At 60.1% G+C, this 12,292-nt stretch overlaps 2 protein-coding genes across 2 annotated transcripts in view; one reads left to right on the top strand and one right to left on the bottom strand.

Moving 5' to 3' along the window:
• Nucleotides 1-72: 72 nt before the first annotated feature.
• On the bottom strand, nt 73-1,687 carry VOLCADRAFT_72600 (uncharacterized protein). Its single transcript, XM_002946264.1, has 3 exons — nt 1,628-1,687; nt 1,422-1,493; nt 73-904 (listed from the first exon to the last, which is right to left on the bottom strand). Exons 1-3 carry the CDS (start codon nt 1,667-1,669, stop codon nt 461-463), a joined length of 558 nt encoding a protein of 185 aa, XP_002946310.1. The 5' UTR covers nt 1,670-1,687; the 3' UTR covers nt 73-460.
• A 1,223-nt stretch (nt 1,688-2,910) lies between these two features.
• Nucleotides 2,911-12,292, top strand: part of VOLCADRAFT_86461 (uncharacterized protein) — a gene marked incomplete at both ends in the record, with an annotated part of 25,812 nt that continues 16,430 nt past the window's right edge. Inside the window, 16 exons of the mRNA XM_002945908.1 lie at nt 2,911-3,023; nt 4,327-4,461; nt 4,553-4,656; nt 4,690-4,901; nt 5,423-5,916; nt 6,342-6,374; nt 6,481-6,512; nt 6,639-7,230; nt 7,444-7,573; nt 7,931-8,491; nt 9,174-9,365; nt 9,845-9,985; nt 10,139-10,281; nt 10,741-10,825; nt 11,147-11,302; nt 11,606-11,872. Coding sequence (XP_002945954.1) covers nt 2,911-3,023; nt 4,327-4,461; nt 4,553-4,656; nt 4,690-4,901; nt 5,423-5,916; nt 6,342-6,374; nt 6,481-6,512; nt 6,639-7,230; nt 7,444-7,573; nt 7,931-8,491; nt 9,174-9,365; nt 9,845-9,985; nt 10,139-10,281; nt 10,741-10,825; nt 11,147-11,302; nt 11,606-11,872 — 3,390 coding nt within the window. The remainder of the gene's footprint in view (nt 3,024-4,326; nt 4,462-4,552; nt 4,657-4,689; nt 4,902-5,422; nt 5,917-6,341; nt 6,375-6,480; nt 6,513-6,638; nt 7,231-7,443; nt 7,574-7,930; nt 8,492-9,173; nt 9,366-9,844; nt 9,986-10,138; nt 10,282-10,740; nt 10,826-11,146; nt 11,303-11,605; nt 11,873-12,292) is intronic.

Raw genomic sequence — 12,292 nt, forward strand, 5'->3', positions numbered from 1 at the left:
TGACTAATTATACCTTCTACTTGGGAGCGAGTGTGAGTGCGACCGCTGGTCTGTAACTTACGCGCCTGCATAGCTATCAAGAATCTTACACACTTGGCCGCAGTCCACGCACTCCTTGCAGTCGACCTGGCCCAGCATTCGAGGAATTGTTCCTGCTTTACCTTTCTTCAACATTCCTAAAGCGTGGAAGAGGGCCACTATGCTTGTAGGTGTCACCCAACAAGGCCCACAGCGATATGTAAAAGCCGGCGCAGCTGGCTGGCCTTAACGGCAAACACTGTCGAACATGCATGGGCATGCAATCGACTCTGCCGCCCACCCCGCCTCCACCAAGAAGACACCGCATACCCACCAAAAAAAGCCTGCTACCAGCTCCGGCATAGGGTGTCGCCCGGGCACCCGCCAAAAAATCCCAAATTTTATCCGTCCATGCTGCACCTGCACGCCGCAGCCGCCCTGACTATGATTCGCCAGGCTCCCTGGAACTGCCCCCTCCGCCACCCACCACTGCCGCAGCACCCGCGCCTGATGCATCCCCCGTGCCAATCCCAGCGCGCCCGCTAAGCGAGTGACCCAGCGCGTTGGTCCCATCACCATCATCCGCTACTCCGCTGCTGCCTCCACTGCTACTACTTGTGCTCAGGAAGCCGCTGCTGTCCACATCAGCCGGCGCAGCGACGGCGCTCGCTGCGGTCACGGACGTCGCCCGCGGGCCGCCCAGCCCCGACGGCGGCAGCAGCACTGCACCGGTGGCATCGCATACAGGGCAGGGTGTGGCGCCGGTGCCGCTGCAGGTGCGGCAGGTGACGCCGCCCACCAATGCACCCGCGGGGTCGGTCACCTCGCTCATTTGCAGCCACCCGGCCGCCCACAGGTCCCGGTCCTTCAGATTGCTCGCATTGATCTGCGGGGCAGTGGCCCATGGGTTGCAGGAGGAGGAGGTGAAACCGGACATGGTGGGCGAGGCAGTGAAGCTCTGGCTGCTAAGACACGACCCAAAAGAAACGGCTGAAGGTCTCCAGTCCCCCCGGCTTCAGAGGGACGTAACTCCGTACCTCCGGACGTCTGCCGGAAATCCCTTTTTGCACCACGTAAACAACGGCGTTGCCCCTCCATTTCCAGGCCACAGGCAACAGAGGCTTGCCCTTGACCGCCTTGCTGCATCCGCCGATCGGTACTTTTCTGAAGTCGTGGTATAACACGTCGTGCTCATTGGTGCAGCCGGCCCGCGCATGCATGAAGGAGGTCGCTCCTAGCCGGCTGCGACAGTCACGCATCGCTATGTCTAAGGTGGATTCCTCTTATATGCTCTGTGCTACTCTGGCCCTGTGGTGCTAGCAGCTTTGTGGAGTGGAATCTTTTTTAAAATCCCGCGGGCCAGAGGGCCCTCATGCCTTCGCGAGTCGAGTCGCCACTCTCACCCATAGCTGCGTGGCGGGGTCACAGCTGGCCTGCATCTGCACGAACACCACGCCGGATGCTCCCTTACGACACTGCGAACGAAATATGGGCGGCAGCACCACCAGCAGCGGCGGATACGGGAATGTAGCTTCTGTGAAAAAGGGTTGAAAGGTGTGTGGTCGGCGGCACCACATGTGCAGTACACCGAAGGGAATCCACACCGCACCTGAATTACTCGAAAATGTCTCCAACCCATGGTCTCCTGCATAGCTGTCCAATTGGAGCCTGCAGAACCTCAAAATGCTGCAGGTTAAGGGCCCCAGGGCGCGTGTTGGCGGGACCACAGGTCCCTCTCCAATACGGCAGCAGATAAGCATTGTGTTGGACTTAAAGGCACGCAGCCCTGTCCGGAAACCCACCTACAACTCGTGTTATATCGACTCTGTTCTTCTTATTGTAACCAGCTACACGCACAAGTAGCATCGTGCTATCGGTGAGAGTCAAGGCCTTCCAATGAAATCCGCAGTATTAGCTTTACATACCCCGCGATAGCCTCCCCCGGCCTCCACAAACGGTGCAAGTGCATTTCCCGGTTCCGCCACAATGCGAGCAGCGTTGTGGAATTAGTTCCGGTTCTGGTTCCACGCACTGTCGCCGTATGAACTGGAACGAAGAGCGACAGGTTGTGGAGGGCTCCCTGTCCGAAAGCTTTCGTGAAGGCGTAAGAGCGGGCGACCAAACTGGCCTTGCGGCCTTAGGCTTCAGGCAGCTGTCTGCTCCAGATATTGATTTACGATGATAACAATCGCGATGTAGCTTACAGACGCGGCTATTCTGGTGCAAGGCCCAAGTTGTCATGGTTCTCTAGGGTTTGCTATTTCAGCCAACTATACATTATCAAATTTATGTAAGTGTAGCATCTTCACTGCTGCCTTCTAACCCTTAAGTATATTAGCGCTGATCGCGCGACATTATCTTTAACCGAGCTTTAGGCAGCAGCAATGGCCAGATGCTTATTATAGCCACAAGTCCAATTTGACAATGCCCCCAAGATTGCCTAGCTACAAGTTCCCGGTCAGTTTTACGCAGGATGTCCAAGTGTACGATATTATAACGGACTAATAACCGATAACGCGCCATTTAGCCCAGCGCCCAGTCCCCAATGGTCACTGCCTCAAGCGTACGTCCTACGGCATCCGTAAGTTTTACCAAGATCCTCGTCACGAATGAATGGATGAATGAACAAGCGAACGAACGGACGAATCACTGGAGCTATTTCGGACAATGCGCACAATTATTTCACCACAAAATCTCCTCCCTTCTTGTTTTGTGTTGCACTAATAGCTTACAGTGCTGCAGGAGTACGTGGGCTGGCACAGGGATTGCTCCCTGCGCCAGACCATTTATTTATTGGGTCCTCGGCGAGCGTAGGGACGAAGCCGAGGTAGCAGGCGAGGGAAGGGGCATCGCCAAGCGCGTGACGCAAGGGAGCTCAGTGCAGGCAAAGCAATGCCAAAGAAGCAACGTAGTGCAGGGCATGGCAAAGTCAAGCCGATACGGCTTAGGTGCTCAGGGTGGAAGAGCAGCCGGGGGAAACCAAAGTTAGAGCGAGCTGGTGTGTGGTAAGGCAAAGGGCATTTGACCTGGGGACCCCGGTTTGCGTGGATACCTTTGCTCCGGGCGCTGGCGGACTGGCTCCAACCTTGGTTATTGTGCCCCAAAATCTCATGTACTATGACACCATCATATTGGCAAGCTGTTTCCCGGCTTTGGGTGTTTTGATTCTTCGGTTCTTCTGATGCGGATATGTTCAGAGCAGACGCGTTCATGACATCTGGCCGAACCAACTTTCATATACTACCGATCTGAATCTAAAGCGTTACAGGTAAACTTAACTGGATTCATAAAGATTAATACGCTGACTTCGCTTGCCGCGCATCGGCTTGCCGTCGTTATTTCTCCCGTCACAAGGCAGAGCTGCTGCCGCAAAATACCTCCCATAACGTGGCTAAAGCCTTGGCCTGTCAATTTTTCCATTCTTTGCAATGGTTATATTAAACGAATTTTTTGAATTTCTGGCTTCACAAAAATCCCCTCCACAGGTGAAGCGACACTCGCGAATGTCTGCCCAACTTCCGCAACCGAAACCAGATTTGACCGCGCAAGCGTTGACCGCATGACAAGAAAACAGTTGACCGACAGTCATGCAAGACTCGCAATTTTATTGTTCTTGCTAGGCACATTTTACTATCGCTAGATAAGCCCTTGCCTGAATATAATTGGCTAGCGAGGCCATGCTGAAAGTGCAAATGGGCAGGACTGGAAGCGGCTGGCTGGCATAAAATGTGAGAGCAAAATCTTTTGCATTCGTTAAATTAATTTAAGGAATCTACTGCAGCCTTAAGGCGCTTACCTGTTCAGGCGAGTTTAGACTCGGGTGTACCCACAAAAGCCAGCCTTTACTTTTTTGCCCCAGCCTGGGCGCTGACAAGAATCGCATGGACAGAATGGTATCTCCCTCGAACAAACACCGTCTGGCTTTCTGCTAATTGTCAGTCATGACGCCAGGCCATCAGCAGCAGCAGCAGCAGCAGCAGCAGCAGCCGCACACCCGGGAACGCCCGGCGACCTCGAGCCTGTCCTTAAATGCCCTGTTGGAACGATACAAAAATGCCATGGCTCATCACGGCAACCGCGCGCCACCAAGTCCCCTGGGATTATCCTCCGTCTCTGCGGCCGCTTCCGCCAGTCCCCAGCTCTCCCCACGCGTTGCCATCCTGTCACCGACAGCTCGCGTTGCAACCAACTCCACGATCCCAAGCCCCAGGAGCCCCAGGGGCCATGCCGCGAGTCCACGAGGGGCTCTGCCGAGCCGCGCCTCCGGCCGCCCCACGCCATCCCCCAACCTCGCCGCCATCACCGCAGCAAGAGGCTCCTCCGCCGCAGCAACCTCATCCTCTACACCAAGGTCCATCTCGTCGGCTCTCAAAGTTACCCTCGGATCGCCTCACCCCGGCCGTGCATCGGGCCGCGGCAGCGGAGGCGGAGCAGCTGCCGCCGGTGCGGCGCAACCTCAGCGCGCAGCCGCCTGCAGCGGCTTGCCTTCCCCCGTCATCCCATCCCCTCTCGCCGTTGCATCCTGCCCCGCCAGCCCCATCACAGACGTGCTGGTTCAGGAATTCGCGCGTGCACAATCAACCACCACCGTTTTAGAGCTGATGAAGGAGGTTCGCAAGCTTGCTCATGAATGCGGCGGTGAGTCCCTGCTGCTATTGTTCTACACTGCAGCGCTCAGCGCGCTGGCGAGGTGCCTGGCGGCGCCGACAGCAGCCGCCGCGGGCACTCTGGGCGGTGGCAGTGGCGGCGGCGCCGGCGCCGGCAGCGGAAGCTGCGGCAGCGGTGGTGCCGGTGCTGGTGCTGGTGCTGGTGCTGGTGCTGGTGCTGGTGCTGGTGCTGGTGCCGGTAGCGCACCCCAGGGGAAAGAGCTCCATGACTTGCAGGTACAGCACGTAGACCTGGACCTAGAGGGCGGCAGTGCGGGGTGAGGTGCGGTGCGGGGTGCGGTGCGGTGCGGGGTGAGGTGCGGTGCGGGGGTGCGGTGCGGTGCGGGGTGCGGTGCGGTGCGGGGTGCGGTGCGGTGCGGGGTGCGGTGCGGTGCGGGGTGCGGTGCGGTGCGGGGTGCGGTGCGGTGCGGGGTGAGGTGCGGTGCGGGGTGCGGTGCGGTGCGGGGTGAGGTGCGGTGCGGGGTGCGGTGCGGTGAGGGGTGAGGTGCGGTGCGTCCTCCGGGATAGTGGGCTTCGCAACTGTTGTGCCCGCCGAACTGTTCTTCAGCTTGGTGAAGGCGGAGGATTTGCCGGCTATCTAACGTTGTGCGAAATACATACATACATACACTGCTACGGACTGCTTGTCGCAATGCATTCTGGTCCCCGCCATGTTGGCCCCTGGTGGCGGCCCTCCTTTAGCCCCGTACCCTCCTACCCCACCGGCTTTTTCCCACCGGCTTTTTGCCATCCGCCAGTTGATGGTGTCGGACGTGCTGATTGAGGTGCACAGCCGGCGCTCGCTCATGTCCCACAAGAAGACTAGTTCCATCCTGGCGAGCCTGCTGGTGGTGCTACCGGCGCTGGGCTGGCCGGTGAAGAACTCACGTGTCGTTTCCGACATCGCGGCTCGCCTGACACCCACGGGTATTGCCGCAAGCAAGCTGGCGCCTGCGCCGCTGGGGAAGGTCTGCAGCGCTTTCCGCACGTTGGCGTGCCTGTCGAGGGCCGCCTCAGCGCACGGTCAGCCGTTTCTCGGCGAGGTGCTGCATGAGGCGGTGCTGTACTTGCAGACCGAGGTGCTCCACGGGGAGGATCTGGCCAAGAGGGTAGATCAGGCGGACATGGCGGCGCTGGCGGTGATGGCGCAAATGATTTTGCTGTACGACATGGCGGCGCCGCCGCAGCTGGTCAGCTTGGTCATGCGGCGAGTGGACCGGCTGGTAGGGGCGGCGCTTCCGTACACGCCGGGGTAAGGAGCGCGAACTGTCTTCGGGGCGGGAATTGTGGGCAGGGGAATCTTACGTCATGTTCATTGCACGGACCAGGACAGGACAGGACAGGACAGGACAGGACAGTTGCATGGGCAGGGTGTTGAGGAGAAGTCTGCTTGACTGCCCGATGGGGGTGGGGAAGTGGTCTTTGCAGCTTGCAGGCATGCAGGGCGCAGTGCGACCTGCCGGCATAGGTCGGCTTGCTGGTGGGCTGCGCCGCGGAAGGGCGGGTCGGCTCGATGTCGCAGCCCGTGTTGAATCAATGCCACATGCGTCTCACTTCTCATGTAGCAGCATCAATCCAAGCGGTTGCCGGATGGATGTCCGGCTCCGCGTACATCCAAGCCATGCTGAGCCCCGCTCGTTTCCCACTTGCCGTCCTGCCATGCCTCACTGCCCCTAGCTCCTCCCCCATCCGTGGCATGGCGGAGACACCGTGCGTTCTGACTGCTTTATCTCCGCTACCCGTCCCCCCTCGCCTCGCCTCGCTGCACCCTTCCGATCGCCATGGCTCATACACGGCCACCCGCCCGCGGTCGTAGGGAGGTTGATGACGGCCTAAACAGTCCGGTTGGTGCGTCAGACAGCCCCAAAGGCCCTCGGGAATATGTACCCAGTCCCCTCGGTCGGGGCGGCTGGGGCTCCTCCCCCCGCACCTGCTTCATCCCTCCTGCTGTCTCTGCCGCCTCCGGGAGCGCAGCCGGGTCCGGATTGGGCTCTCCAATGCCGTTGAAGGGTGCGGCGGCGGTGGAGGCGCCTGGCGCCGATCTGGACGTGCCCGCCCTGGCTCGTGTCCTGGTGGCTTGGTGCCGCACGAAACCCGGCCGGCCGGCTCCTGCGGCGTCCTGGCTGAGGCGCCATGCGGGGCTGGTGCTGCGGACGCAGCACGCCATAACAGCCGCCACACGTCTGGGCGAGCTGTATGAAGAGTTGAATCGCGTGGATCAGCAGTTAGAGACACTGCTATGGGAGCAGCAGCGATCACAGCAGCGAGCGAACAGGCAGCCGCATGTCGCGGGGTCGCCATCTGAAATATACGGGGGACCGTTTATAGCAACTGGCAGTAGCGGTAGCATATGGGCGGGCGCTGGCGTCGGCGTCGGCGTCGCCGGGGACGGGGACGGCTACAGCCAGACCTGGGCAGCCGCCAACGATGGCACAACAGCTGGTTGCGTGATGCGGCAAGGTGCCTGGACGCCGATGGAGGCGCGTGCTGTGCTGCAAGGCATGGGGCCGGGGGCGGCACAAGCAGTCACGGCCATTCTCAGGGCCGCTGCCGCCGCCAATACCGAGTACACGGCTGTGAAGCAGCAGCTGGAGGCTCTAGGGGCGGTTGGGGAGCTCGCCATGCAGCAACAACAGCAGCAACAACAACAGCAACAACAGCCGCACCAGCAAGAGCAGCAGGAGCAACAGCCGCACCAGCAACAGCAATACCAACAACAGCAGCAGCAACACCAACAGCAGCAGCAGCAGCAGCAGGAGCTACAACTTCTGGACAACAGCGAGCTGTTGGAGCTGTTGGTGGTTCTGGGGGCGCGCCTGGGCAAGGAGGCGGGAGCTAGGCAAGGCAGCTTGGTGGAGGCTGTGTTGGCGGCCCGAATGGATGGCTTGGAAGCCCGCCAGGTCTTGCAGGTGCGTGCAGCGCCATCTTGCAGGCATGTGCGGCAGAGCTGCAGTTGTGTGCATGTGTGCGTATGTGTGCAGTGTTCGCTCGTATGGTGCGCGCGTATTTGCTTAGGCGCAACACACACACACACACGCAGGAGGAGAGCGGAGCTAGCGGACCTGCGGCTCTCCGCTGCTTAGGAGGGGGCAGAGGGCCCCGTCTGCAGGAGAGAGAGAGCTTAGGCGGTCTTTCCGTTGGGGCTGGGCAGCAGCCCCTGTGGCCAGTGTCAGGCCCCGTCAGATACTTGTAACCTTCACACGCAAACTGGCTTCACACACAAGCGCTAGACGCCAGGCCTCCCGAATGCTGCCCGCTCACCGCAGGGTCTGGCCGCCCTGGCCGCTATGGGACACACACCCACGCGGCCCTTTGCCACCGCCGCGCTGCGCCGGCTGCAGCCAAGTCTGCACCTCCTTGGCCCCCGTGACGCTTGGCTCCAGCCACCACCTCTAACACCACCAGCACCATCATCACCTCTACCAGATCATCTCCAAGGACAGCAGCACCGACCCCCACCGAATGGGGATGCCCACATGTCGCCAACGGACCGGCGCACTGAAGCAAAGACAGCACCCAACAAAGCGGCAGCAGGCGCGTCCAGCGGCGGCAGCAGTGGCGAGGGCGAGTTCCCCTCCCCCTCGCTTGTTGGGCCGGATGCTGTGCTCGCCATGCTGTCCCAATCCATGGTGGGGAACGGCGGTCTGCCCACAGTGCCCACAGACCTGGTGTGTGAGCTCATCGCGATGTCGGAGCAGCTGAAGGCGAGGTTCCCGCCGGGGCACGTAGCGGCGCTGCTGGAGGATGTGGAGCGGAGGGTGCTGGGGTCGCTGCCGCCGGCGAAGCGCCGGGGGCTGTCTCCCAGGGCACAACAGATGCGGCGGGAGGTGCGGTGGGCGCTTGAGCGGAAGTGGCTGCTATAGCTGCTGCTGCTGCTGTGGGTGCTGCTCGCCTAGGAGCGAGGTCCTTTTCTGCTCATGGTCTGATGGCGGGCTAAGGCTGTGCATATATATATATATATATATATATATATATATATATATATATATATATATACACACACACACACGCACACGCACACGCGGAAGTGAAACTGCCTTTTAACTGCCTGTTAGATGGACCTGAGCAGCTGCATGGAGAGCTTCCGTCCGTCGCCTTTTTCTTTTCCCTTTTTTATTTCATTTCATTTCCTGGAGGAGTTGGGCGGAAGAAAGGAGCGGGAGGGGTGCGTGGTGGTCCCATGGATGGATCACTACGGGGAGCCGGGTTGAGGAAAGACGGGGGTTGGTTGGGAGAAAACAACACTGATAGGAGCAACAGAGTATTGTGCATGTCCGTATGTGTGGTTGCCTAACCTGGCAATCCTCATCAAAAGGTGAAGAGTGCAACCTCATGATGCATGCACAGCCCCTGTCCAGCCCCTTACCATGTATGTATGTCGTTACAGGGTGGTTAAGCCATGTATGTATGTATGTATTTATGTAGGTGCGCCCCACGGCGGGCTTCACTAGGCCAGGACAAGGTGTCAATGTCGGCGCCGCAAATGTCGACGCCATGACGACGCTGCAGCTGCGAGAAAAGGTCTTGTTGCCGCTGCTGCGTTCACTTCATCGCTGTGATCGGGAAGACCTCTACATTCTGGCAGTAGCGGAATGGTCGTTTGAGGGCTTTAAGGGCCTGGACGAGCGTACGGCAGTGCTGCTGCTCTCTGCATACGCGCTGGGCCAGGCTGCCTGGGACACCACCCAGTTGCTGCTGCAGGTCGGTGTAGAGGTGCATGGGTGGGGGTTCGGACTGCTGAGGTTTACCTGATTGCGCAAGTCTGCCTCCATCATATCGAACGTACTTCGTTGTCCGCATGTAAAGCAAGATAGGTGCAGCTCTGGGACAAGATACGCTCTGTGATGGCTGTGGCGGTGAACAAATGCATCGACTCCTGTTCCTTTCAGTGAAGCGAAGCGAAGCCCCGCCACACACACGCCGAGGCGGCCATGTGGATGCCCCACGCGTACTTTACCCCTCCCCCCCCCCAATTCCGGCATCATGCAAAAGCCTACGAGGCTGCCAGGCACCCATCCATCCGGATTTTACCGCAAGAACGAAAATATACCCCATAAAAAATTTTGAGCAAGCCTTAACACCGCCTATCCAAAATTTCCGCATGTGCCTGTGCATGCGTGTGCATGCAACCCTAACATCATCTTTCTTCACCCGCCCCATATGTACGGCACGATGCACAGGTGGTCCAAGACCTCATTGAGAAGGCCTTACTCATGCGAAGTGAATGTCCCATCAAGCTGTCGGCAGTGATCCTGGCGGCCAGCCGGGCTTTGCGGGCCATGGCCGACAAGCTGCAGCGCAAGAAGGGCACCCCCGTCTTGGTGCGTGCATATCCTAGGATGGGCTTGTGTGCCCGCCTCGCCTGAACTGCCCACCTAGGTTCATGTAATATAGTCGTTCCGAGGAGTTGTTGTTCGCCTAAGAGACTGTTGCCACCCGCCGCCATTGTGCCCCGCCCACTCGCACCACAACAGGACGTGACCGACCCACGGGTCGCACTGCTGGTGATGCCGGCCGTGGACCGCCTGTTACAGCTCGAACCCTCCGCACAGCACATCGCCCGTGCTGCCCAGGGCCTCTTCGTGGAGCTGGAATGGCGCGGAGGACCGCATGCACGGTACAAGCAGCTGGCCACTGCGTCGTCGCGGACGCAGATACCCGCAACCCCCGCAGTCCCCCCCGATGGCGTTACTGCTGCTGCTGCTGCTGCTGCTGCTGGGAATGATGCCGTTGCTGGGAATGGCGCTACTAATGCTGACGCTGATGCCTTTGGGGATATATCTACAGCGCAATCCGGCCAGCAAGCTGTCCGTAAAAGAACAAAGGAGGGTTTCAGCCAGGTCTTCTCTTGGGAGATACAGTCCCTCAAGAATGGATCGAATTCATCAAAGGTGCACGGTGATGACGGCTTGAATCAACGCCCACACTCACAGCGCCAGCTTCATTTGGGGCAACAGCAGCAGCAGCAGCAGCAACAGCAACAGCAACAGCAGCTGCAACAGCAGCAGCAGGAGCAGGTAACGGCTCCCGAGGCGCTGGCGCTGCTGGTGTGCATGCTGGAGGCGGCTGACCGCAGCCTGGAGACCTGCAACTTACGGAGCTACGGATACCTGCTGGCCGCCTGCACCTCCATCCGCTACCGGCCGCCGAACAAATGGCTGGTGCGTCTGTTGTCCGCCTCGACGGAGGCTCTGCAGGGTGGCAGCAAGGCTCATACGGGAGGAGGAGGAGGAGGAGAGGGAGGAGGTGCAGGTGGAGGAGGAGGTGGAGGAGGAGGAGCAGGAAGAGGAGATGAGGAGGAAGCTGAGTATGAGCGTGTATTTGGCGGTGATGGAAGTGGTGATGGTAGCGCACACGTGCTCACTAATTTGCTGGAGTATCTGACTGGGCTTGGGCCCTGTACGCTGGTTGACGGTAGCCGAATGGGGGACTATGCGGCGGCGCCCACATGGACCGACAGCACCGCGGCGGCGGTCGCAGAGGCCTTACAAGTGTTTCACTCAACGTCCTCGGCGGCGTTGTCAGCGGAGATACGATGGATCGATCACAGCCATCTTGAGGCCGGGGAATATGAGGCGACCCACGGGTCATTGCTGGCCCTGCTGGCGGCCAAGTTGCTGGAGGAGCCGTGGCTGACGGTACGTGCGTGCGGTACGGTGCGGTACTGTATTGTACGGTATGTTGCGCAAGGGTTCGCCCCGCAGCCTATGCTCTGTTTCGGCATTTCTATGCGGAAATTAGGACATTTATATGCCCCCGGGCTCTCCCGCAAAGTTTATATGGCTGCGAGACGATGGCCTATATCCTGACGGTTTTGCCGGGTCGAACCAGGACGAATTGAAGCCCACCCGCCAGATCAAAAAAAACCCTAAGTACACAAGTCACTCCGATACTTCCACTCCTACTGCTGATTGCTTGCTTGCTTGCGTCGCTCGCTCCAGGCCTTGTCAAGGAAACCAGACGCCTTGGCGCTTGCAGTCCGCCGGCTGTGGGAGCTGGGCCTACAGCCGCAGCGCGAATGGCTAGCCAGATACACGCAACTGCTGCAGTGCAGCCTGCTGGGCTTGATGTCACTGGAGGGCCTGGCCCAGGTGGCCACGGGCCTGGCGCTCATGCGCGCGATGCCGTCACAACCGGCCGCAGCTAGCGTGGCTAAGCTCCTGGATGCGCTGCTTCTGGAAACCAGCAGAAAGTTGATATGCTTGGGGGTGAGCCAGTCCCACGACGACTGTGGCGACGGCGGAGGTGGCGGAGGCGGCGGAGGTGGCGGAGGCGGCGGAGGCGCCGGCGAGCCGCCCGCAGGGGATGTGTGGTTGGCGGTGGTGGGCGTGTACATACGAGTTCGCGGCCTCGACACTGCCCCCACGGCGCTGCTCTGCGAGTTGCTGAGGACGTGCGCACTGCTGGGGGTCCTGTTCCCAAAGGAGTGCCTGGAGGCGCTGGGGGGCACGCTGCGGCGCCGGTGCAAGGAGCTGTGGGTGGTGCCAGCGCCAGCACCAGCGCCAGTCCCGGCAGCTGGGGCCCATCCATTCTGGCAGCAGCAGCAGCTCCAGCAGCAGCTGCAGCTGCAGCAGCCACCGCCGCGGGAATCTCCGCCGGTACCCCCCCGGGTGGGTTGATGCTGTTGG

Source organism: Volvox carteri (assembly GCF_000143455.1).
Source record: "Volvox carteri f. nagariensis unplaced genomic scaffold VOLCAscaffold_1, whole genome shotgun sequence".
In the NCBI taxonomy this organism is placed as follows: domain Eukaryota; kingdom Viridiplantae; phylum Chlorophyta; class Chlorophyceae; order Chlamydomonadales; family Volvocaceae; genus Volvox; species Volvox carteri.